The sequence below is a fragment of the Bombina bombina genome, chromosome 1 (assembly GCF_027579735.1).
Source record: "Bombina bombina isolate aBomBom1 chromosome 1, aBomBom1.pri, whole genome shotgun sequence".
Lineage (NCBI taxonomy): Eukaryota > Metazoa > Chordata > Amphibia > Anura > Bombinatoridae > Bombina > Bombina bombina.
This window is the reverse complement of record NC_069499.1, coordinates 1,344,614,359-1,344,638,813: the sequence shown is the minus strand read 5'-3', so window position 1 is coordinate 1,344,638,813 and position 24,455 is coordinate 1,344,614,359. Positions and strand designations below refer to the sequence as shown.

Here is a 24,455-nt window from a genome sequence, read left to right as displayed (position 1 = left end):
CTCTCTCTCGTTCTCTCTCTCTCGTTCTCGTTCTCTCTCTCTCGTTCTCGTTCTCTCTCGTTCTCGTTCTCTCTCGTTCTCGTTCTCTCTCTCTCGTTCTCTCTCTCTTGTTTTCGTTCTCTCTCTCTTGTTTTCGTTCTCTCTCTCTCGTTCTCTCTCTCTCGTTCTCTCTCTCTCGTTCTCTCTCTCTCTCGTTCTCTCTCTCTCTCGTTCTCTCTCTCTCTCGTTCTCTCTCTCTCTCGTTCTCTTTCTCTCTCTCTCTCTCTCGTTCTCTCTCTCTCTCTCTCGTTCTCTCTCGTTCTCGTTCTCTCTCGTTCTCGTTCTCTCTTGTTCTCGTTCTCTCTTGTTTTCGTTCTCTCTCTCTTGTTTTCGTTCTCTCTCTCTCGTTCTCTCTCTCTCGTTCTCTCTCTCTCGTTCTCTCTCTCTCGTTCTCTCTCTCTCGTTCTCTCTCTCTCTCGTTCTCTCTCTCTCTCGTTCTCTCTCTCTCTCGTTCTCTCTCTCTCTCTCGTTCTCTCTCTCTCTCGTTCTCTCTCTCTCTCTCTCGTTCTCTCTCTCTCTCTCTCGTTCTCTCTCTCTCTCGTTCTCTCTCGTTCTCGTTCTCTCTCGTTCTCGTTCTCTCTTGTTCTCGTTCTCTCTCGTTCTCGTTCTCTCTCTCTCTCTCTCTCGTTCTCATTCTCTCTCGTTCTCATTCTCTCTCGTTCTCTCTCGTTCTCATTCTCTCTCTCTCGTTCTTTCTCGTTCTCGTTCTCTCTCTCGTTCTCGTTCTCTCTCGTTCTCGTTCTCTCTCGTTCTCGTTCTCTCTCGTTCTCATTCTCTCTCGTTCTCATTCTCTCTCGTTCTCATTCTCTCTCGTTCTCTCTCTCGTTCTCGTTCTCATTCTCTCTCTCTCGTTCTCTCTCTCGTTCTCTCTCTCTCGTTCTCGTTCTCTCTCGTTCTCGTTCTCTCTCGTTCTCATTCTCTCTCGTTCTCATTCTCTCTCGTTCTCATTCTCTCTCGTTCTCGTTCTCTCTCGTTCTCATTCTCTCTCTCTCGTTCTCATTCTCTCTCGTTCTCATTCTCTCTCGTTCTCATTCTCTCTCTCTCGTTCTCTCTCTCTCGTTCTCTCTCTCTCTCGTTCTCTCTCTCTCTCGTTCTCTCTCTCTCTCGTTCTCTCTCTCTCTCGTTCTCTCTCTCTCTCGTTCTCTCTCTCTCTCGTTCTCTCTCTCTCTCGTTCTCTCTCTCTCTCGTTCTCTCTCTCTCTCTCTCGTTCTCTCTCTCTCTCTCTCGTTCTCTCTCGTTCTCGTTCTCTCTCGTTCTCGTTCTCTCTTGTTCTCGTTCTCTCTTGTTTTCGTTCTCTCTCTCTTGTTTTCGTTCTCTCTCTCTCGTTCTCTCTCTCTCGTTCTCTCTCTCTCGTTCTCTCTCTCTCTCGTTCTCTCTCTCTCTCGTTCTCTCTCTCTCTCGTTCTCTCTCTCTCTCGTTCTCTCTCTCTCTCGTTCTCTCTCTCTCTCGTTCTCTCTCTCTCTCTCTCTCGTTCTCTCTCTCTCTCTCTCGTTCTCTCTCTCTCTCTCTCGTTCTCTCTCGTTCTCGTTCTCTCTTGTTCTCGTTCTCTCTCGTTCTCGTTCTCTCTCTCTCTCTCTCTCGTTCTCATTCTCTCTCGTTCTCATTCTCTCTCGTTCTCTCTCGTTCTCATTCTCTCTCTCTCGTTCTTTCTCGTTCTCGTTCTCTCTCTCGTTCTCGTTCTCTCTCGTTCTCGTTCTCTCTCGTTCTCGTTCTCTCTCGTTCTCATTCTCTCTCGTTCTCATTCTCTCTCTCTCGTTCTCTCTCTCGTTCTCTCTCTCGTTCTCATTCTCTCTCGTTCTCATTCTCTCTCGTTCTCATTCTCTCTCGTTCTCATTCTCTCTCGTTCTCGTTCTCTCTCTCTCGTTCTCGTTCTCTCTCGTTCTCATTCTCTCTCTCTCGTTCTCATTCTCTCTCGTTCTCATTCTCTCTCGTTCTCATTCTCTCTCTCTCGTTCTCATTCTCTCTCGTTCTCTCTCTCGTTCTCTCTCTCGTTCTCTCTCGTTCTCGTTCTCTCTCGTTCTCATTCTCTCTCGTTCTCGTTCTCTCTCTCTCGTTCTCATTCTCTCTCGTTCTCGTTCTCTCTCGTTCTCATTCTCTCTCTCTCGTTCTCTCTCTCGTTCTCGTTCTCTCTCGTTCTCATTCTCTCTCTCTCGTTCTCGTTCTCTCTCGTTCTCATTCTCTCTCTCTCGTTCTCGTTCTCTCTCGTTCTCATTCTCTCTCTCTCGTTCTCGTTCTCTCTCGTTCTCTCTCTCGTTCTCGTTCTCGTTCTCTCTCGTTCTCATTCTCTCTCGTTCTCATTCTCTCTCTCTCGTTCTCATTCTCTCTCGTTCTCGTTCTCTCTCTCGTTCTCGTTCTCTCTCTCGTTCTCTCTCTCTCGTTCTCGTTCTCTCTCTCGTTCTCTCTCTCTCGTTCTCGTTCTCTCTCGTTCTCTCTCTCTCTCGTTCTCTCTCTCTCGTTCTCGTTCTCTCTCTCGTTCTCTCTCTCGTTCTCTCTCGTTCTCATTCTCTCTCGTTCTCATTCTCTCTCGTTCTCATTCTCTCTCGTTCTCATTCTCTCTCGTTCTCATTCTCTCTCGTTCTCATTCTCTCTCGTTCTCATTCTCTCTCGTTCTCATTCTCTCTCGTTCTCATTCTCTCTCGTTCTCATTCTCTCTCGTTCTCGTTCTCTCTCGTTCTCGTTCTCTCTCTCTCTCTCTCGTTCTCGTTCTCTCTCTCGTTCTCGTTCTCTCTCTCGTTCTCGTTCTCTCTCTCGTTCTCGTTCTCTCTCTCGTTCTCTCTCTCTCTCTCTCTCGTTCTCTCGTTCTCGTTCTCTCTCTCGTTCTCTCTCTCTCGTTCTCGTTCTCTCTCGTTCTCTCTCGTTCTCATTCTCTCTCGTTCTCATTCTCTCTCGTTCTCGTTCTCTCTCTCTCTCATTCTCGTTCTCTCTCTCGTTCTCTCTCTCGTTCTCGTTCTCTCTCTCGTTCTCGTTCTCTCGTTCTCGTTCTCTCGTTCTCGTTCTCTCTCTCGTTCTCGTTCTCTCGTTCTCGTTCTCTCTCTCTCTCGTTCTCGTTCTCTCTCTCGTTCTCGTTCTCTCTCTCGTTCTCGTTCTCTCTCTCGTTCTCTCTCTCTCGTTCTCGTTCTCTCTCTCGTTCTCTCTCTCGTTCTCTCTCTCGTTCTCTCTCTCGTTCTCTCTCTCGTTCTCTCTCTCGTTCTCTCTCTCGTTCTCTCTCTCGTTCTCGTTCTCTCTCTCGTTCTCGTTCTCTCTCTCGTTCTCGTTCTCTCTCTCGTTCTCGTTCTCTCTCTCGTTCTCGTTCTCTCTCTCGTTCTCTCTCTCGTTCTCTCTCTCGTTCTCTCTCTCGTTCTCTCTCTCGTTCTCTCTCTCGTTCTCTCTCTCGTTCTCTCTCTCGTTCTCTCTCTCGTTCTCTCTCTCGTTCTCATTCTCTCTCGTTCTCATTCTCTCTCGTTCTCATTCTCTCTCGTTCTCATTCTCTCTCGTTCTCGTTCTCTCTCTCGTTCTCGTTCTCTCTCTCGTTCTCGTTCTCTCTCTCGTTCTCGTTCTCTCTCTCGTTCTCGTTCTCTCTCTCGTTCTCGTTCTCTCTCTCGTTCTCGTTCTCTCTCTCGTTCTCGTTCTCTCTCTCGTTCTCGTTCTCTCTCTCGTTCTCGTTCTCTCTCTCGTTCTCGTTCTCTCTCGTTCTCGTTCTCTCTCGTTCTCGTTCTCTCTCGTTCTCGTTCTCTCTCGTTCTCTCTCTCTCGTTCTCTCTCTCTCTCTCTCGTTCTCTCTCTCTCGTTCTCTCTCTCGTTCTCTCTCTCGTTCTCTCTCTCTCGTTCTCTCTCTCTCGTTCTCTCTCTCGTTCTCTCTCTCGTTCTCTCTCTCGTTCTCGTTCTCTCTCTCGTTCTCTCTCTCGTTCTCGTTCTCGTTCTCCTCTCTCGTTCTCGTTCTCTCTCTCGTTCTCGTTCTCTCTCTCGTTCTCGTTCTCTCTCTCGTTCTCGTTCTCTCTCTCGTTCTCGTTCTCTCTCGTTCTCGTTCTCTCTCGTTCTCGTTCTCTCTCGTTCTCGTTCTCTCTCGTTCTCGTTCTCTCTCGTTCTCGTTCTCTCTCGTTCTCGTTCTCTCTCGTTCTCGTTCTCTCGTTCTCGTTCTCTCTCGTTCTCTCTCTCTCTCTCGTTCTCTCTCTCGTTCTCTCTCTCGTTCTCTCTCTCGTTCTCTCTCTCGTTCTCTCTCTCGTTCTCGTTCTCGTTCTCTCTCTCGTTCTCGTTCTCGTTCTCGTTCTCTCTCTCGTTCTCGTTCTCTCTCTCGTTCTCGTTCTCTCTCTCGTTCTCGTTCTCGTTCTCTCTCGTTCTCGTTCTCTCTCGTTCTCGTTCTCTCTCGTTCTCGTTCTCTCTCGTTCTCGTTCTCTCTCGTTCTCGTTCTCTCTCGTTCTCGTTCTCTCTCGTTCTCTCTCTCTCTCTCTCTCGTTCTCTCTCTCTCGTTCTCTCTCTCGTTCTCTCTCTCGTTCTCTCTCTCGTTCTCTCTCTCTCTCTCTCTCGTTCTCGTTCTCTCTCTCGTTCTCTCTCTCGTTCTCTCTCTCGTTCTCTCTCTCGTTCTCTCTCGTTCTCTCTCTCGTTCTCTCTCTCGTTCTCGTTCTCGTTCTCTCTCTCGTTCTCGTTCTCTCTCTCGTTCTCGTTCTCTCTCTCGTTCTCGTTCTCTCTCTCGTTCTCGTTCTCTCTCTCGTTCTCGTTCTCTCTCTCGTTCTCGTTCTCTCTCTCGTTCTCGTTCTCTCTCTCGTTCTCGTTCTCTCTCGTTCTCGTTCTCTCTCGTTCTCGTTCTCGTTCTCTCTCGTTCTCGTTCTCTCTCGTTCTCTCTCTCGTTCTCTCTCTCTCTCTCTCGTTCTCTCTCTCGTTCTCTCTCTCGTTCTCTCTCTCGTTCTCTCTCTCTCTCTCTCTCTCGTTCTCGTTCTCTCTCTCGTTCTCTCTCTCGTTCTCTCTCTCGTTCTCTCTCTCGTTCTCTCTCTCGTTCTCTCTCTCGTTCTCTCTCTCGTTCTCTCTCTCGTTCTCTCTCTCGTTCTCTCTCTCGTTCTCTCTCTCGTTCTCTCTCTCGTTCTCGTTCTCGTTCTCTCTCTCGTTCTCTCTCTCGTTCTCGTTCTCTCGTTCTCGTGTTCTCGTTCTCTCTCTCTCTCTCGTTCTCTCTCTCTCGTTCTCTCTCTCTCGTTCTCTCTCTCTCGTTCTCTCTCTCGTTCTCTCTCTCGTTCTCTCTCTCGTTCTCGTTCTCTCTCTCGTTCTCTCTCTCGTTCTCGTTCTCTCTCTCGTTCTCGTTCTCTTTCTCGTTCTCTCTCTCTCGTTCTCTCTCTCGTTCTCTCTCTCGTTCTCTCTCTCGTTCTCTCTCTCGTTCTCTCTCTCTCGTTCTCGTTCTCTCTCTCGTTCTCGTTCTCTCTCTCGTTCTCGTTCTCTCTCTCGTTCTCGTTCTCTCTCGTTCTCGTTCTCGTTCTCTCTCGTTCTCTCTCGTTCTCGTTCTCTCTCGTTCTCGTTCTCTCTCGTTCTCATTCTCTCTCTCTCGTTCTCGTTCTCTCTCTCGTTCTCTCTCTCGTTCTCTCTCTCGTTCTCTCTCTCGTTCTCATTCTCTCTCTCTCGTTCTCATTCTCTCTCTCTCGTTCTCGTTCTCTCTCTCGTTCTCTCTCTCGTTCTCTCTCTCGTTCTCTCTCTCGTTCTCATTCTCTCTCTCTCGTTCTCGTTCTCTCTCTCGTTCTCTCTCTCGTTCTCTCTCTCGTTCTCTCTCTCGTTCTCTCTCTCGTTCTCTCTCTCGTTCTCTCTCTCGTTCTCTCTCTCGTTCTCTCTCTCGTTCTCTCTCTCGTTCTCTCTCTCGTTCTCTCTCTCGTTCTCGTTCTCTCGTTCTCGTTCTCTCTCTCGTTCTCGTTCTCTCTCTCGTTCTCTCTCTCGTTCTCTCTCTCTCGTTCTCATTCTCTCTCGTTCTCATTCTCTCTCGTTCTCATTCTCTCTCGTTCTCATTCTCTCTCGTTCTCATTCTCTCTCGTTCTCATTCTCTCTCGTTCTCATTCTCTCTCGTTCTCTCTCTCGTTCTCGTTCTCTCTCTCGTTCTCGTTCTCTCTCTCGTTCTCGTTCTCTCTCTCGTTCTCGTTCTCGTTCTCTCTCGTTCTCGTTCTCTCTCGTTCTCGTTCTCTCTCGTTCTCGTTCTCTCTCGTTCTCGTTCTCTCTCGTTCTCGTTCTCTCTCTCTCGTTCTCTCTCTCTCTCTCGTTCTCTCTCTCTCTCTCGTTCTCGTTCTCTCTCTCGTTCTCTCTCTCGTTCTCTCTCTCGTTCTCTCTCTCTCTCTCTCTCTCGTTCTCGTTCTCTCTCTCGTTCTCTCTCTCGTTCTCTCTCTCGTTCTCTCTCTCGTTCTCTCTCTCGTTCTCTCTCTCGTTCTCTCTCTCGTTCTCTCTCTCGTTCTCGTTCTCGTTCTCTCTCGTTCTCGTTCTCTCTCGTTCTCGTTCTCTCTCGTTCTCGTTCTCTCTCGTTCTCCTTCTCTCTCGTTCTCTCTCTCGTTCTCGTTCTCGTTCTCGTTCTCGTTCTCTCTCTCGTTCTCGTTCTCGTTCTCTCTCTCGTTCTCGTTCTCTCTCTCGTTCTCGTTCTCTCTCTCGTTCTCGTTCTCTCTCTCTCGTTCTCTCTCTCGTTCTCGTTCTCTCTCGTTCTCCTTCTCTCTCGTTCTCTCTCTCGTTCTCGTTCTCGTTCTCGTTCTCTCTCTCGTTCTCGTTCTCGTTCTCTCTCTCGTTCTCGTTCTCTCTCGTTCTCGTTCTCTCTCTCGTTCTCTCTCTCGTTCTCTCTCTCGTTCTCTCTCGTTCTCTCTCTCGTTCTCTCTCTCGTTCTCTCTCTCGTTCTCTCTCTCGTTCTCGTTCTCTCTCTCTCGTTCTCGTTCTCTCGTTCTCGTTCTCTCTCTCTCGTTCTCGTTCTCTCTCTCGTTCTCTCTCGTTCTCATTCTCTCTCTCTCGTTCTCTCTCTCTCTCTCTCGTTCTCATTCTCATTCTCTCTCGTTCTCATTCTCATTCTCTCTCGTTCTCATTCTCTCTCTCTCGTTCTCGTTCTCTCTCTCGTTCTCTCTCTCGTTCTCTCTCTCGTTCTCTCTCTCGTTCTCTCTCTCGTTCTCTCTCTCGTTCTCTCTCTCGTTCTCGTTCTCTCGTTCTCGTTCTCTCGTTCTCGTTCTCTCTCTCTCGTTCTCGTTCTCGTTCTCTCTCTCTCGTTCTCGTTCTCTCTCTCTCGTTCTCGTTCTCTCTCTCGTTCTCGTTCTCTCTCGTTCTCGTTCTCTCTCTCTCGTTCTCGTTCTCTCTCTCGTTCTCTCTCGTTCTCGTTCTCTCTCGTTCTCGTTCTCTCTCGTTCTCATTCTCTCTCTCTCGTTCTCTCTCTCGTTCTCGTTCTCTCTCTCTCGTTCTCGTTCTCTCTCTCTCGTTCTCGTTCTCTCTCTCTCGTTCTCGTTCTCTCTCGTTCTCATTCTCTCTCTCTCGTTCTCTCTCTCGTTCTCGTTCTCTCTCTCTCGTTCTCGTTCTCTCGTTCTCGTTCTCTCTCTCTCGTTCTCGTTCTCTCTCTCGTTCTCTCTCGTTCTCTCTCTCGTTCTCTCTCGTTCTCGTTCTCTCTCGTTCTCATTCTCTCTCTCTCGTTCTCTCTCTCTCTCTCTCTCGTTCTCGTTCTCTCTTGTTCTCGTTCTCTCTTGTTTTCGTTCTCTCTCTCTTGTTTTCGTTCTCTCTCTCTCGTTCTCTCTCTCTCGTTCTCTCTCTCTCGTTCTCTCTCTCTCGTTCTCTCTCTCTCGTTCTCTCTCTCTCGTTCTCTCTCTCTCTCGTTCTCTCTCTCTCTCGTTCTCTCTCTCTCTCGTTCTCTCTCTCTCTCGTTCTCTCTCTCTCTCGTTCTCTCTCTCTCTCGTTCTCTCTCTCTCTCTCTCGTTCTCTCTCTCTCTCTCTCGTTCTCTCTCGTTCTCGTTCTCTCTTGTTCTCGTTCTCTCTCGTTCTCGTTCTCTCTCTCTCTCTCTCTCGTTCTCATTCTCTCTCGTTCTCATTCTCTCTCGTTCTCATTCTCTCTCATTCTCTCTCGTTCTCATTCTCTCTCTCTCGTTCTTTCTCGTTCTCGTTCTCTCTCTCGTTCTCGTTCTCTCTCGTTCTCGTTCTCTCTCGTTCTCGTTCTCTCTCGTTCTCGTTCTCTCTCGTTCTCATTCTCTCTCGTTCTCATTCTCTCTCGTTCTCTCTCTCGTTCTCGTTCTCATTCTCTCTCTCTCGTTCTCTCTCTCGTTCTCTCTCTCTCGTTCTCATTCTCTCTCGTTCTCGTTCTCTCTCGTTCTCGTTCTCTCTCGTTCTCATTCTCTCTCGTTCTCATTCTCTCTCGTTCTCATTCTCTCTCTCTCGTTCTCGTTCTCTCTCGTTCTCATTCTCTCTCTCTCGTTCTCATTCTCTCTCGTTCTCATTCTCTCTCGTTCTCATTCTCTCTCTCTCGTTCTCATTCTCTCTCGTTCTCTCTCTCGTTCTCTCTCGTTCTCATTCTCTCTCGTTCTCATTCTCTCTCTCTCGTTCTCTCTCTCGTTCTCTCTCTCGTTCTCTCTCTCTCGTTCTCATTCTCTCTCTCTCGTTCTCGTTCTCTCTCGTTCTCATTCTCTCTCGTTCTCATTCTCTCTCTCTCGTTCTCTCTCTCGTTCTCTCTCTCGTTCTCTCTCTCTCGTTCTCATTCTCTCTCTCTCGTTCTCGTTCTCTCTCGTTCTCATTCTCTCTCTCTCGTTCTCGTTCTCTCTCGTTCTCATTCTCTCTCTCTCGTTCTCGTTCTCTCTCGTTCTCTCTCTCGTTCTCGTTCTCGTTCTCTCTCGTTCTCATTCTCTCTCGTTCTCATTCTCTCTCTCTCGTTCTCATTCTCTCTCGTTCTCGTTCTCTCTCTCGTTCTCGTTCTCTCTCTCGTTCTCTCTCGTTCTCGTTCTCGTTCTCTCTCTCGTTCTCTCTCTCTCGTTCTCGTTCTCTCTCGTTCTCTCTCTCTCTCGTTCTCTCTCTCTCGTTCTCGTTCTCTCTCTCGTTCTCTCTCTCGTTCTCTCTCGTTCTCGTTCTCTCTCGTTCTCATTCTCTCTCGTTCTCATTCTCTCTCGTTCTCATTCTCTCTCGTTCTCGTTCTCTCTCGTTCTCATTCTCTCTCGTTCTCGTTCTCTCTCGTTCTCGTTCTCTCTCGTTCTCGTTCTCTCTCTCTCTCTCGTTCTCGTTCTCTCTCTCGTTCTCGTTCTCTCTCTCGTTCTCGTTCTCTCTCTCGTTCTCGTTCTCTCTCTCGTTCTCTCTCTCTCTCTCTCTCGTTCTCGTTCTCTCTCGTTCTCTCTCTCTCTCTCTCTCGTTCTCTCTCTCTCTCTCTCTCTCGTTCTCTCGTTCTCGTTCTCTCTCGTTCTCGTTCTCTCTCGTTCTCGTTCTCTCTCGTTCTCTCTCGTTCTCATTCTCTCTCGTTCTCATTCTCTCTCGTTCTCATTCTCTCTCGTTCTCGTTCTCTCTCTCTCTCATTCTCGTTCTCTCTCTCGTTCTCTCTCTCGTTCTCGTTCTCTCTCGTTCTCGTTCTCTCGTTCTCGTTCTCTCGTTCTCGTTCTCTCTCTCGTTCTCGTTCTCCTCGTTCTCGTTCTCTCTCTCTCTCGTTCTCGTTCTCTCTCTCGTTCTCGTTCTCTCTCTCGTTCTCGTTCTCTCTCTCGTTCTCTCTCTCTCGTTCTCTCTCTCGTTCTCTCTCTCGTTCTCTCTCTCGTTCTCTCTCTCGTTCTCTCTCTCGTTCTCTCTCTCGTTCTCTCTCTCGTTCTCTCTCTCGTTCTCTCTCTCGTTCTCTCTCTCGTTCTCGTTCTCTCTCTCGTTCTCGTTCTCTCTCTCGTTCTCGTTCTCTCTCTCGTTCTCGTTCTCTCTCTCGTTCTCGTTCTCTCTCTCGTTCTCTCTCTCGTTCTCTCTCTCGTTCTCTCTCTCGTTCTCTCTCTCGTTCTCTCTCTCGTTCTCTCTCTCGTTCTCTCTCTCTCGTTCTCTCTCTCGTTCTCTCTCTCGTTCTCTCTCTCGTTCTCATTCTCTCTCGTTCTCATTCTCTCTCGTTCTCATTCTCTCTCGTTCTCATTCTCTCTCGTTCTCATTCTCTCTCGTTCTCGTTCTCTCTCTCGTTCTCGTTCTCTCTCTCGTTCTCGTTCTCTCTCTCGTTCTCGTTCTCTCTCTCGTTCTCGTTCTCTCTCTCGTTCTCGTTCTCTCTCTCGTTCTCGTTCTCTCTCTCGTTCTCGTTCTCTCTCGTTCTCGTTCTCTCTCGTTCTCGTTCTCTCTCGTTCTCGTTCTCTCTCGTTCTCGTTCTCTCTCGTTCTCGTTCTCTCTCGTTCTCTCTCTCTCTCGTTCTCTCTCTCTCGTTCTCTCTCTCTCGTTCTCTCTCTCGTTCTCTCTCTCGTTCTCTCTCTCTCTCTCTCTCGTTCTCTCTCTCGTTCTCTCTCTCGTTCTCTCTCTCGTTCTCTCTCTCGTTCTCTCTCTCGTTCTCTCTCTCGTTCTCGTTCTCTCTCTCGTTCTCGTTCTCTCTCTCGTTCTCGTTCTCTCTCTCGTTCTCGTTCTCTCTCTCGTTCTCGTTCTCTCTCTCGTTCTCGTTCTCTCTCTCGTTCTCGTTCTCTCTCTCGTTCTCGTTCTCTCTCTCGTTCTCGTTCTCGTTCTCTCTCGTTCTCGTTCTCTCTCGTTCTCGTTCTCTCTCGTTCTCGTTCTCTCTCGTTCTCGTTCTCTCTCGTTCTCGTTCTCTCTCGTTCTCGTTCTCTCTCGTTCTCTCTCTCTCTCTCTCTCTCGTTCTCTCTCTCTCGTTCTCTCTCTCGTTCTCTCTCGTTCTCTCTCTCGTTCTCTCTCTCGTTCTCGTTCTCGTTCTCTCTCTCGTTCTCGTTCTCTCTCTCGTTCTCGTTCTCTCTCTCGTTCTCGTTCTCTCTCTCGTTCTCGTTCTCTCTCTCGTTCTCGTTCTCGTTCTCTCTCGTTCTCGTTCTCTCTCGTTCTCGTTCTCTCTCGTTCTCGTTCTCTCTCGTTCTCGTTCTCTCTCGTTCTCGTTCTCTCTCGTTCTCGTTCTCTCTCGTTCTCTCTCTCTCTCTCTCGTTCTCTCTCTCGTTCTCTCTCTCGTTCTCTCTCTCGTTCTCTCTCTCGTTCTCTCTCGTTCTCTCTCTCGTTCTCTCTCTCGTTCTCGTTCTCGTTCTCTCTCTCGTTCTCGTTCTCTCTCTCGTTCTCGTTCTCTCTCTCGTTCTCGTTCTCTCTCGTTCTCTCTCTCTCTCTCTCGTTCTCTCTCTCGTTCTCTCTCGTTCTCTCTCTCGTTCTCTCTCTCGTTCTCTCTCTCGTTCTCGTTCTCGTTCTCTCTCTCGTTCTCGTTCTCTCTCTCGTTCTCGTTCTCTCTCTCGTTCTCGTTCTCTCTCTCGTTCTCGTTCTCTCTCTCGTTCTCGTTCTCGTTCTCTCTCGTTCTCGTTCTCTCTCGTTCTCGTTCTCTCTCGTTCTCGTTCTCTCTCGTTCTCGTTCTCTCTCGTTCTCGTTCTCTCTCGTTCTCTCTCTCTCTCTCTCGTTCTCTCTCTCTCGTTCTCTCTCTCGTTCTCTCTCTCGTTCTCTCTCTCGTTCTCTCTCTCTCTCTCTCTCGTTCTCGTTCTCTCTCTCGTTCTCTCTCTCGTTCTCTCTCTCGTTCTCTCTCTCGTTCTCTCTCGTTCTCTCTCGTTCTCTCTCTCGTTCTCTCTCTCGTTCTCGTTCTCGTTCTCTCTCTCGTTCTCGTTCTCTCTCTCGTTCTCGTTCTCTCTCTCGTTCTCTCTCTCGTTCTCGTTCTCTCTCTCGTTCTCGTTCTCTCTCTCGTTCTCGTTCTCTCTCGTTCTCGTTCTCTCTCGTTCTCGTTCTCTCTCGTTCTCTCTCTCTCGTTCTCGTTCTCTCTCGTTCTCTCTCTCTCTCTCTCGTTCTCTCTCTCTCTCTCGTTCTCTCTCTCGTTCTCTCTCTCGTTCTCTCTCTCGTTCTCTCTCTCTCTCTCGTTCTCTCTCTCTCGTTCTCATTCTCTCTCTCGTTCTCTCTCTCGTTCTCGTTCTCTCGTTCTCGTTCTCTCGTTCTCTCTCTCTCTCTCGTTCTCTCTCTCTCGTTCTCATTCTCTCTCGTTCTCTCTCTCGTTCTCGTTCTCTCTCTCGTTCTCGTTCTCTCTCGTTCTCCTTCTCTCTCGTTCTCCTTCTCTCTCGTTCTCCTTCTCTCTCTCTCGTTCTCGTTCTCATTCTCTCTCGTTCTCATTCTCATTCTCTCTCGTTCTCATTCTCTCTCTCTCGTTCTCGTTCTCTCTCTCGTTCTCTCTCTCTTTCTCTCTCTCGTTCTCTCTCTCGTTCTCTCTCTCGTTCTCGTTCTCGTTCTCTCTCTCGTTCTCTCTCTCGTTCTCGTTCTCTCGTTCTCGTTCTCTCGTTCTCTCTCTCTCTCTCGTTCTCTCTCTCTCGTTCTCTCTCTCTCGTTCTCGTTCTCTCTCTCGTTCTCGTTCTCTCTCTCGTTCTCGTTCTCTCTCTCGTTCTCGTTCTCTCTCGTTCTCGTTCTCGTTCTCTCTCGTTCTCTCTCGTTCTCGTTCTCTCTCGTTCTCGTTCTCTCTCGTTCTCATTCTCTCTCTCTCGTTCTCGTTCTCTCTCTCGTTCTCTCTCTCGTTCTCTCTCTCGTTCTCTCTCTCGTTCTCATTCTCTCTCTCTCGTTCTCGTTCTCTCTCTCGTTCTCTCTCTCGTTCTCTCTCTCGTTCTCTCTCTCGTTCTCTCTCTCGTTCTCTCTCTCGTTCTCTCTCTCGTTCTCTCTCTCGTTCTCTCTCTCGTTCTCTCTCTCGTTCTCTCTCTCGTTCTCTCTCTCGTTCTCTCTCTCGTTCTCTCTCTCGTTCTCGTTCTCTCTCTCGTTCTCTCTCTCGTTCTCGTTCTCTCTCTCGTTCTCGTTCTCTCTCTCGTTCTCTCTCTCGTTCTCTCTCTCGTTCTCTCTCTCGTTCTCTCTCTCTCGTTCTCATTCTCTCTCGTTCTCATTCTCTCTCGTTCTCATTCTCTCTCGTTCTCATTCTCTCTCGTTCTCATTCTCTCTCGTTCTCATTCTCTCTCGTTCTCTCTCTCGTTCTCGTTCTCTCTCTCGTTCTCGTTCTCTCTCTCGTTCTCGTTCTCGTTCTCTCTCGTTCTCGTTCTCTCTCGTTCTCGTTCTCTCTCGTTCTCGTTCTCTCTCGTTCTCTCTCTCTCGTTCTCTCTCTCTCGTTCTCTCTCTCTCTCTCTCGTTCTCTCTCTCTCTCTCTCTCGTTCTCGTTCTCTCTCTCGTTCTCTCTCTCGTTCTCTCTCTCGTTCTCTCTCTCTCTCTCTCTCGTTCTCGTTCTCTCTCTCGTTCTCTCTCTCGTTCTCTCTCTCGTTCTCTCTCTCGTTCTCTCTCTCGTTCTCTCTCTCGTTCTCTCTCTCGTTCTCTCTCTCGTTCTCTCTCTCGTTCTCGTTCTCGTTCTCGTTCTCGTTCTCGTTCTCTCTCGTTCTCGTTCTCTCTCGTTCTCCTTCTCTCTCGTTCTCTCTCTCGTTCTCGTTCTCGTTCTCGTTCTCTCTCTCGTTCTCGTTCTCTCTCGTTCTCGTTCTCTCTCGTTCTCCTTCTCTCTCGTTCTCTCTCTCGTTCTCGTTCTCGTTCTCGTTCTCTCTCTCGTTCTCGTTCTCGTTCTCTCTCTCGTTCTCGTTCTCTCTCGTTCTCGTTCTCTCTCTCGTTCTCTCTCTCGTTCTCTCTCTCGTTCTCTCTCTCGTTCTCTCTCTCGTTCTCTCTCTCGTTCTCTCTCTCGTTCTCTCTCTCGTTCTCCTTCTCTCTCTCTCGTTCTCGTTCTCATTCTCTCTCGTTCTCATTCTCATTCTCTCTCGTTCTCATTCTCTCTCTCTCGTTCTCGTTCTCTCTCTCGTTCTCTCTCTCGTTCTCTCTCTCGTTCTCTCTCTCGTTCTCTCTCTCGTTCTCTCTCTCGTTCTCTCTCTCGTTCTCGTTCTCTCGTTCTCTCTCTCTCGTTCTCGTTCTCGTTCTCTCTCTCTCGTTCTCGTTCTCTCTCTCTCGTTCTCGTTCTCTCTCTCGTTCTCTCTCGTTCTCGTTCTCTCTCGTTCTCGTTCTCGTTCTCTCTCTCGTTCTCTCTCGTTCTCGTTCTCTCTCGTTCTCGTTCTCTCTCGTTCTCATTCTCTCTCTCTCGTTCTCTCTCTCGTTCTCGTTCTCTCTCTCTCGTTCTCGTTCTCGTTCTCTCTCTCTCGTTCTCGTTCTCTCTCGTTCTCATTCTCTCTCTCTCGTTCTCTCTCTCGTTCTCGTTCTCTCTCTCTCGTTCTCGTTCTCTCGTTCTCGTTCTCTCTCTCTCGTTCTCGTTCTCTCTCTCGTTCTCTCTCTCTCGTTCTCTCTCTCTCGTTCTCTCTCTCTCGTTCTCTCTCTCTCGTTCTCTCTCGTTCTCATTCGTTCTCATTCTCTCTCGTTCTCGTTCTCTCTCGTTCTCATTCTCTCTCGTTCTCTCTCGTTCTCATTCTCTCTCGTTCTCATTCTCTCTCGTTCTCATTCTCTCTCGTTCTCATTCTCTCTCGTTCTCATTCTCTCTCGTTCTCATTCTCTCTCTCTCGTTCTCATTCTCTCTCTCGTTCTCTCTCTCGTTCTCTCTCTCGTTCTCTCTCTCGTTCTCGTTCTCTCGTTCTCGTTCTCTCGTTCTCGTTCTCTCGTTCTCGTTCTCTCTCTCGTTCTCTCTCTCGTTCTCGTTCTCTCGTTCTCTCTCTCGTTCTCGTTCTCTCGTTCTCGTTCTCTCTCTCTCGTTCTCGTTCTCTCTCTCTCGTTCTCTCTCTCGTTCTCGTTCTCTCTCTCGTTCTCGTTCTCGTTCTCGTTCTCTCTCTCGTTCTCGTTCTCTCTCTCGTTCTCGTTCTCTCTCTCGTTCTCGTTCTCGTTCTCTCTCGTTCTCGTTCTCTCTCTCTCTCGTTCTCTCTCTCTCTCGTTCTCTCTCTCGTTCTCTCTCTCGTTCTCTCTCTCGTTCTCTCTCTCGTTCTCGTTCTCTCTCTCGTTCTCTCTCTCGTTCTCGTTCTCTCGTTCTCGTTCTCTCGTTCTCGTTCTCTCTCTCGTTCTCTCTCTCGTTCTCGTTCTCTCGTTCTCGTTCTCTCTCTCGTTCTCTCTCTCGTTCTCTCTCTCGTTCTCGTTCTCTCGTTCTCTCTCTCTCGTTCTCGTTCTCTCTCTCGTTCTCGTTCTCTCTCTCGTTCTCGTTCTCTCTCTCGTTCTCGTTCTCTCTCTCGTTCTCGTTCTCTCTCTCGTTCTCGTTCTCTCTCTCGTTCTCGTTCTCGTTCTCTCTCGTTCTCGTTCTCTCTCGTTCTCTCGTTCTCGTTCTCTCGTTCTCGTTCTCTCTCTCGTTCTCGTTCTCTCGTTCTCTCTCTCGTTCTCGTTCTCTCGTTCTCTCTCTCGTTCTCGTTCTCTCTCTCTCGTTCTCGTTCTCTCTCTCTCGTTCTCGTTCTCTCTCTCGTTCTCGTTCTCTCTCTCGTTCTCGTTCTCTCTCTCGTTCTCGTTCTCTCTCTCGTTCTCGTTCTCGTTCTCTCTCGTTCTCTCTCTCTCGTTCTCGTTCTCTCTCTCTCTCTCGTTCTCTCTCTCGTTCTCTCTCTCGTTCTCTCTCTCGTTCTCTCTCTCGTTCTCTCTCTCGTTCTCTCTCTCGTTCTCTCTCTCGTTCTCTCTCTCGTTCTCTCTCTCGTTCTCTTTCTCTCGTTCTCGTTCTCTCGTTCTCGTTCTCTCTCTCGTTCTCTCTCTCGTTCTCGTTCTCTCGTTCTCGTTCTCTCGTTCTCGTTCTCTCTCTCGTTCTCTCTCTCGTTCTCGTTCTCTCGTTCTCGTTCTCTCTCTCGTTCTCGTTCTCTCTCTCGTTCTCGTTCTCTCTCTCGTTCTCGTTCTCGTTCTCTCTCTCGTTCTCGTTCTCGTTCTCTCTCTCTCGTTCTCGTTCTCTCTCTCGTTCTCGTTCTCTCTCTCTCGTTCTCGTTCTCTCTCTCTCTCGTTCTCTCTCTCTCGTTCTCGTTCTCTCTCTCTCTCGTTCTCGTTCTCTCTCTCTCTCGTTCTCTCTCGTTCTCGTTCTCTCTCTCTCTCGTTCTCTCTCTCTCTCGTTCTCTCTCTCTCTCTCGTTCTCTCTCTCTCTCTCTCTCGTTCTCTCTCTCTCTCTCTCTCGTTCTCTCTCTCTCTCTCGTTCTCTCTCTCTCTCGTTCTCTCTCTCTCTCTCTCGTTCTCTCTCTCTCTCGTTCTCTCTCTCTCTCGTTCTCTCTCTCTCTCGTTCTCTCTCTCTCTCTCGTTCTCTCTCTCTCTCGTTCTCTCTCTCTCTCGTTCTCTCTCTCTCTCGTTCTCTCGTTCTCTCTCTCTCTCGTTCCAGAAGGAATGGTTGTAAATCGAAACACAGTTTATAATGTAAGTCAATGGGAAGTGAGCGAGTTAGGTTCCAACCCCCTCTCAAAATTGTCATAAGTAACACCTAATACATTATTTTTAAAGCTTTGAAATGAAGACTTTAAATGCTGAACATTATTATAAACAGTATCAAATAATCACACAACACAGAATATATAATTAAACTAAGTTAAATGAACAAAAACATTTGCTAAACTGCATTATAAACCTTATGAAATAATCACACAACACGGACTTTACTTGCATTTTTCTGCAAACAGTTTTTTCTATGCATTCCAATCTGGACTGATTTATAGACAGGAAGATCTTGTTAAATGAACAAAAACATTTGCTAAACTGCATTATAAACCTTATGAAATAATCACACAACACGGACTTTACTTGCATTTTTCTGCAAACAGTTTTTTCTATGCATTCCAATCTGGACTGATTTATAGACAGGAAGATCTTGTTCCCATTAAAGCTGTTAGATAGCTAATGTCTAGCTAGACTAATTCCAGCCTGTTTCTGTGCTTGGCTTTGCATATATTTGCTGCAACACAAGCAAACTGCTCCACCTACTGGCTATTTTAATTAATGCAATGCTTCTGAATGCTTTTCAATAGCAGTCACATGACTGAAAAAAAGGTTGTTATTCTGAAACGGCGCAAATTAAACCGGCGTAAATCGAGGGCCACCTATATACATATATATATATATATATGTATATATATATATATATATATATATATATATGTATGTATATATATATTGTGTATATGTATGTATATGTCAAGAATTTCTAAAGAAAGAAAAGAACAAGGTACTTTTTTCAAAAAAGACAGGGATTACAGCACTTTTTTTCAGCAGGAAAAACTAGGCTCCATTGTTAAAGTAGACATAGTTGCAATTTATTAGTGTAACAATTCGGTTTCAAGACACACCACATCCCTCACAGTAACAATGTGCAACTATAAAGTTATATTAATATAACTTTATAGTTGCACATTGTTACTGTGAGGGATGCGGTGTGTCTTGAAACTGAATTGTTACACTAATAAATTGTTACTATGTCTACTTTAACAATGGAGCCTAGTTTTTCCTGTTGAAAAAGAGTGCTTTAATCCCTGTCTTTTTTGAAACAAGTACCTTGTTCTTTTCTTTCTTTAGAAATTCTTGACATATTATATAGGATCTGCACCAATAGCCGTACTTGGCCTTTACAAGGGTGGATGTTTATCACACACTTTTACCCTTTGTGGCTCCGATAACTAGCATTTGCTTCCCCCTTTGTTGCTTGCTTGATAATACATACATATTATATATATATATATATATATATATATATATATATATATATATATATATATATATATGTATATGTAAAGATGTGCACAGGTTCATCTTAATTACTGTTGGGAATACCACTCCTCGCCAGCAGGAGGAGGCTAAGAGCACCTCAGTAAAAACTGTTATGTATCACTTCCCTACGCATAAACCCCAGCCATTCTCCTTGCCTCTAAGTGCATGGAGGAGGTGAAGTTGAGGTTAAAATTATTTTTTGGGTGAAGATGGAGTACTTCAAGCAAGCAGTCGAGCTGTGGTGGCTTTAAAGCAGTGGAGAACTTGCAAAGTGGTGCTTGCTGTGCTTTCTTCACTTACGCTGCCCTGACCTCCGATATCTCAGTTACTTTGCTATCTGCTCTGGACCTAGTCTCTGTGAGGAAGTGGTGTCCTCTCATACTTAGGAGCTGTCTTCATGTCTGACAGCTGAGCAAGTAAGTGTGGGTCTTCCTAGGGGAGAGGTGCACTTAAGATTCCCTGCGGGGATATACTAAGGACGATGTTGGCTCATACCTGGGGTAAGGGTTCGCTTTGACATGGTGCAGGCACAGTATGTTTAGGAGAGTCAGTATGGACATTTTGTGTTTAATTGAGGGCTAGTTTTGTGTAGGGGCACTGCGCTGATGTTTAGTTTGCATTTCTCTTCCGACGGGCGGTTTAAGTTATAACCACGCCCTCTCCTCATCATCCGCGGGAGGTTTTCGTGCCTTCCAGACGTCTGCTTACGTCATCAGGCTTGCTGTCCTAGCTCTTTTCGCTGCTGAGGCTGTTAGCATATACGGCTGCGTGGTGAGGGAAGGGAGCACATAGAAGTTGGAGTTCCGCTTCAGGTGGTTGTAAGGACACCTCGGTGTACTGAGGTGCGGAGGGAGACTAAGCTGGAGGTTAAAAATTTTCCTAAATAAATGTATTTGCGTTGGTTCTTTTTCAATCTAAGTTTTATTTTTTAGCTGAAGAGCGCTAACAGTTTTCGGTTGGCTGGGGTAATAACCAGACATGTCTGATATGGATCAGGAATCCGCTCAATCTAATCCTTGTTTATTGTGTTTAGATGCACAAATTGCAGCCCCTATGCAGTTCTGTTCTTCCTGTCTTATACAGGCATTGAAGGGTAAATATAAGTTCTTTAATGTGGAGCCTAATGTCTCTCAGGAGGAGGCTGTCCAGGTGTTACCAGGGCCTTCTCCTATTTCGTCCCAGTCCCTCTCTCACTCCCAGTGTAGCATTTTTAAAGGCAGAGATTTCTGCACAGATATCCTCAGCGGTATCTGCAATTTTGGCCGAGTTTCCCAGGTTTTCAGGGAAGCTCAAGAGGAAATATAAAAATTCAGAGACTAGGGTGTCTGTTACTAATTCTGACCCTCAGGTTCCTCTAAGATCTGAGGATGAGGAGAACTCACACTTGGAGGGTAAAATTTCAGATTCAGACAGTGTAATGCCCTTCTCTGATGGTGAAGGATCTTCCTTCAGGTTTCAGCTGGAACACCTCCAGTTACTATTATAGGAGGTTTTAGCTACTTTGGATAACTCAGACTCCGGCGGTAGTTATGCCTAAGAAGTCCAATAAACATAATAGTTTTTTGATGTTCCTTCCTCTTGGGAGTTTTTTCCGTTACCGGGTAGGGCTAAGGAGATTATAGCCCATGAGTCGGAGAAGCCAGGATTGGCTTTTACACCGTCTCGGATGTTTAGGCTGCCGTACCCAAGGTAGAGGGTGCCATTTCTACTTTGGGCAAGAGAGCTACTATTCCTATTGAGGATAGTTGCTTAAAGATCCAATGGATTTAAAAAAGTTTTATGTACATCTTGGTCTTCAATGGCAACCAGTGGTATGTATTGCCACGGTAACTAGTGCGGCCTCGTTTGAGGCATTGACGGATTCTCTACTGCGTCTAAATGAGATCCAGGACAGGATAAGAGCTCTCAAGTTCACCTATTACTATATTGCTGACCCGGTCCTGCAGGTCCTCAGATTGGTGGCTAAGGCCTCAAGTTTTGCCATTTTGGCTAGGCGGGCTTTATGGTTAAAGCCTTGGTCAGCCAACATTTCGTCTGTTAAATTGCTGGCTCTTCCTTATAAGGGGGAAGACATTATTTAGACCGGGTTTGGCGGAAATAATTTCTGATATTACTGGCGGGAAAGGGTCTTTTCTGCCCCAGGATAAGAGAAGCAAACCAAAGGGACAAACAGGATAATAATAAGCCATCCTGGAAGCCGAATCAGTTCTGGAGTAAGGGAAAGTGGATCAAGAAGCCTGCAGCCGACTCTAAATCTACATGAAGGGGTTACCCCCGATCCATGCTTGGATCAAGTAGGGGGGCAGACTTTTTCATTTCGCCCAGGTTTGGTTAAGAGACGTTCCGGACCCGTGGGCGGTGGACATTTTTTCTCAGGGATACAGGTTAGAATTTAAGGGTTGTCCTCCCAGGGGAAGGTTTTACCTTTCCAGGTTATCTGTAAACCAGATAAAGAGAGAGGCATTAAGCCTTGGAATAAGGGGATGCAAACCAAGAAGCCTTCCACTGATTCTAAATAGTCATGAAGGGTCCGCCCGATCCAATTTTCGATCAAGTGGGGGGCAGGCTTTCTCTTTTTCGGCAGGCTTGGATATGCGATGTCCCAGATCCTTGGGTTGTGGACATAGTATCCCAGGGTTACAGAAACGGATTCAAGTCTTGCCCTCCAAGGGGCAGATTTCTCCTGTCAAGATTTACATACCAGGTAAAGAGGGAGGCCTTCTTAAACTGTGTAGAGGACATATCCTCCCTGGGAGTAATTGTTCCTGTAGAGTAACGGGGTCAAGGATTCTATTCAAATCTTTGTGGTTTCCAAAAAGGAGGGAACTTTCCGTCCCATCCTAGACCTAAATTGCCTCAACAAATTCCTCAGGGTTCCGTCCTTCAAGATGGAAACTATTAGTTCCATTCTTCCATTGGTTCAGAAAAGTCAGTTTATGACGACCATAGATCTGAAGGATGTGTATCTTCATGTTCCCATTCACAGGGATCATCACCGGTTTGCTTTCCTGGACAGGCACTTCCAGTTTATTGTGCTTCCTTTTGGTCTTGCTATGGCTCCCAGAATATTCACAAAGGTTCTGGGGGCTCTCTTGACTGGTCAGATCTCAGGGAATAGCGGTGGCGCCTTACCTGGATGGCATCTTAGTTCCGGCGTCATCTTTTCAACTAGCAAGATCTCATACAGACATGTTGTCTATTCCACGTTCCCACAGGTGGAAAGTGAAACTGGAAAAAAGTTCCCTAGTACCAGACTCAAGGGTGTGTTTCTTGGGAACAATTATAGATGCTCTATCCATGAAAATGTTTGGATGTCAGAAAATCCAAACTTCTTTCTGCCTGCCTTTCTCTCTAGTCTTCTGTTTGCCCATCAGTGGCTCAATGCATGGAGGTGATTGGCATCATGGTTGCTTACATGGACAACATTTATTTTGCTCAGCTTCCATCTGAGAACTCTGCAGTTTTGCATGCTCAGTCAATGGAAGAGAGACCACTCGGATCTCTCGCAGAGGATAGATCTGGATCCCCTAACATGAGACTCTGTCATGGTGGTCTTTTCTTCCGATAAACATCTTGGAGTTGACAGCTTGGCCTCAATCAGATTCCAGTCGGACAACATCACCTCAGTGGTTTACATCAACCACCAGGGAGGAACTCTGAGTTCCTTAGCTATGAAGGAGGTGACTCGCATTCTGCAGTGGGCGGAAGCTCACGACCGTCTCCTATCTGCCATCCACATTCCAGGGGTGGACAACTGGGAGGCGGATTTTCTGAGCAGACAGACCTTTCATCCTGGGGAGTGGGCTTTCCATCCATCAAAGATAACCCTCAGGTGGGGGTTTCCTGAGTTGGATCTGATGGCGTCTTGTCAAAATGCCAAGCTTCCAATGTACGGTTCAAGGTCAAGAGATCCTCAGGCCGCTCTGATACTCTGGTAGTTGCTTGGAACTTCTCTGGCATATCCGTTTGCTCTCCATCCACGAATCATTGCTCGTATCAAACAGGAGGGAGAGCATCAGTAATTCTAATAGCTCCTGCATGGCCTCGCAGGATCTGGTGAGATGTCATCTCTTCCACCTTGGCGGTTACCTCTGTGGATGGTCCTTCTACTTCAGGGTCCCTTCCTCCATCCAAATCTAGATTTTCTGAAGTTAACTGCTTGCAGATTGAACACCTAGTTTTGGCTAGACATGTTTTTTTTTGAGTCAGTCATTGATACCATGCTTCAGATTCATAAACCTGTTACTCGCAAGATTTATCATAAGGTATGGCGTAAATACCTTTATTGGTGCAAATCTAAGGGTTTCTCCTGGAGTCGAGTGAGGATTCCCCGCATTTTTTCTTTTCTTCAGGATGGCCTGGAGAAAGGTTTGTCAGTCAGCACTCTGAAGGGTCAGATTTCTGCACTGTCTCTTCTTTTGCACAAATGTCTGACAGATTTGCCAGATGTCCAAGCTTTTGTTCAGGCCGTGGTCAGAATCAGGCCTGTGTTTTAAACCTGTTGCTCCTCCTTGGAGTCTTTACCTTGGTCCGTTTTTTGAGCTGATGCATTCTGTTGATATTAGAGTATCTTGGAAGGTTTTGCTTGTTTCTTGCTACTTCTACTCGCAGAGTTTCTTAGCTTTCGGCTCTGCAGTGTGATTCCCCTTACCTTATTTTTCATGCGGATAAGGCTTCGTACTAAGCTGGGTTTTCTCCCTAAGGTTGTGTCGGATCGAAATATTAATCAGGAAATTGTTGTTCCTCCTTTTTGTCCCAATACTTTTTCCCATAAGGAACGTCTTCCTACAAATTTGATACTTTCGCCTCGGCTGAAGCTTCTTTTTTGGAGAAAGGTTCTTCAAGCGGTGGTATTGGTTCCCACTAGTAATTGGAATGAAGTTGTGGACTCTCCATGCTACAGGAAAGAAAATTTATCAGGTAAACATACATTTTTGTTTTCTTTCTTTTCGTGCATGGAGAGTCCACGAACCCGCCCTCTTTCAATTTTAATTCTGCAGTATTTTTGAGTAAACCTCAGGCACCTCTATACCCTTGTTTCTTCTTTTTCTATTTTCCTTCGGCTGAATGACTGGAGATTATGGGTAAGGGAAGTTACACTTAACAGCTTTGCTGGGGTGCTCTTTGCCTCCTCCTGCTGGCCAGGAGCAGAATATCCCACTAGTTATTGGAATGAAGTTGTGGACTGAAGTTCCATGCCCGGAAAGAAAAATTTATCAGGTAAGCATAAATTTTGTTTCTTCATTATCTAATGGTTTTTTAATTTATTCCTAGATCACTCCAAAAAAGCTGCTTGGCTCGAGAGTAAGTTGTGTTTTTGGTTTATATTTTTTCGTGTGTATTTAACCATGATTCATGTTCTGTTAATGTCTCTCTTGCTCTCTCATACAGAAATCCACCCTTAACTCTCCAGGTGAGTCATATTTATGGTTTTGATGGAGGAACATGATTTATACTTAAAGGACAGTCTACACCAGCATTTTGTGTACTGTTATGGTAATGCACTTTTTACCTCTGTGATTACCTTGTATCTAAGCATCTTCTGACAGCCCCCTGATCACATGACTTCTTATTTGTCTGTATTGACGTGCATTTTAGCCAATTAGTGCTGTGTTGTGTCGACTCTTAAATAACTCCCCGGGCATCAGCACAATGTTGTATATAGGGCCCACATGAACTAGCAGTCTTGTTCATGTGGGCCATATTTAGTAGCTTAGAAACAGGCAGACATTTAGAGGTTTAAATTATATAAAGTATATTAATATAACAATGTTGGTTGTGCAAAGCTGGGGAATGGGTAGTAAAGGCATTTTCCCTCTTTTTAAACGTTAACAATTTTGGTCTAGACTGTCCCTTTTAATGTTGAGATGAACCCTGTGAACTTTTTTTCTCTTCTCATTCTCTGACATCTAGCCTGCAGTCCCGCAATTGGCAGTATTCTGAGATCCAGTAACTTCCTCATGGTTGGGTCTCTGACATTATCTTTGGAATCGTTGGGCAAATTCAAGTTTTCCTTGGAAAAGGTAGGCATTGTTGGTAGTTGGACTCATCAGCTGTTAAGTTATGCTAGCACTGGGTAAGGCTCCCACAGCCATTATGAATATGATGCCCCAACAATAGTGTGAGTGTAAAGAGTAGCCCTTATACTCTGAAATCTTCCCTAAAACTTTTTTTTCCAATCTTTCTTTCGGTTTCACACTTCCCCTGCTACTCTCTTTCTAGATGAAATTGGAAGGCAAAGTCGGGCGCATACTTGGAAATCATTTTCAGGATAAGGTTGTTACCAAATTCTTGCATCCTTCCTTTTTTCTGTAGGATAAACTAGCGAGGTTTTAATTTTTGCTGAAATTAACATCTTTGTGCTTGTAGTGTAGTGGTCATGGAGCAAAGTGGGTGACGGTTTCATCTGTAATCTTTGTTGTTATATACATATACGTTTTAGTTTTTTCTTCCTATGTTATGGGTTACTTTTAAAAGCACCATTAAGGGCAATGTGGGTTTCTGTTTTGTGTCACGCACACTTTGCTGCTTGTTTTCCATCCGGCGGTGTGAAGCTGCCTCTGGCAAACTGTTATGTCAGATTGTGGAGTGATTGCTTTGTTTTGTGGGGTAGCAAAGAGAGTTCTCCTGAGAGCTTTTTCCCATATGAGAGCGTTAATATAATTCTCGAGATTTCAGGGAGAGTGAGAAGGACACTTTGCTGAAATTATATCCCTTTGACAGTGATAGTTTAGTCTTCCAACTCTTATGAGCCTTTTGCACTTTAAATCTTATACTTAACTT

At 46.5% G+C, this 24,455-nt stretch overlaps 1 protein-coding gene across 1 annotated transcript in view; it reads left to right on the top strand.

Moving 5' to 3' along the window:
• The window catches only part of LOC128649527 (anillin), a 474,010-nt gene extending 449,947 nt beyond the window's left edge, over positions 1–24,063 (top strand). The window contains exons 19-22 of the mRNA XM_053702862.1: positions 22,947–22,976; positions 23,064–23,085; positions 23,586–23,695; positions 23,895–24,063. Of these exons, the coding sequence (XP_053558837.1) occupies positions 22,947–22,976; positions 23,064–23,085; positions 23,586–23,695; positions 23,895–23,987 (255 nt within the window). The 3' untranslated portion in view covers positions 23,988–24,063. The remainder of the gene's footprint in view (positions 1–22,946; positions 22,977–23,063; positions 23,086–23,585; positions 23,696–23,894) is intronic.
• The last annotated feature ends 392 nt before the right edge of the window (positions 24,064–24,455 follow it).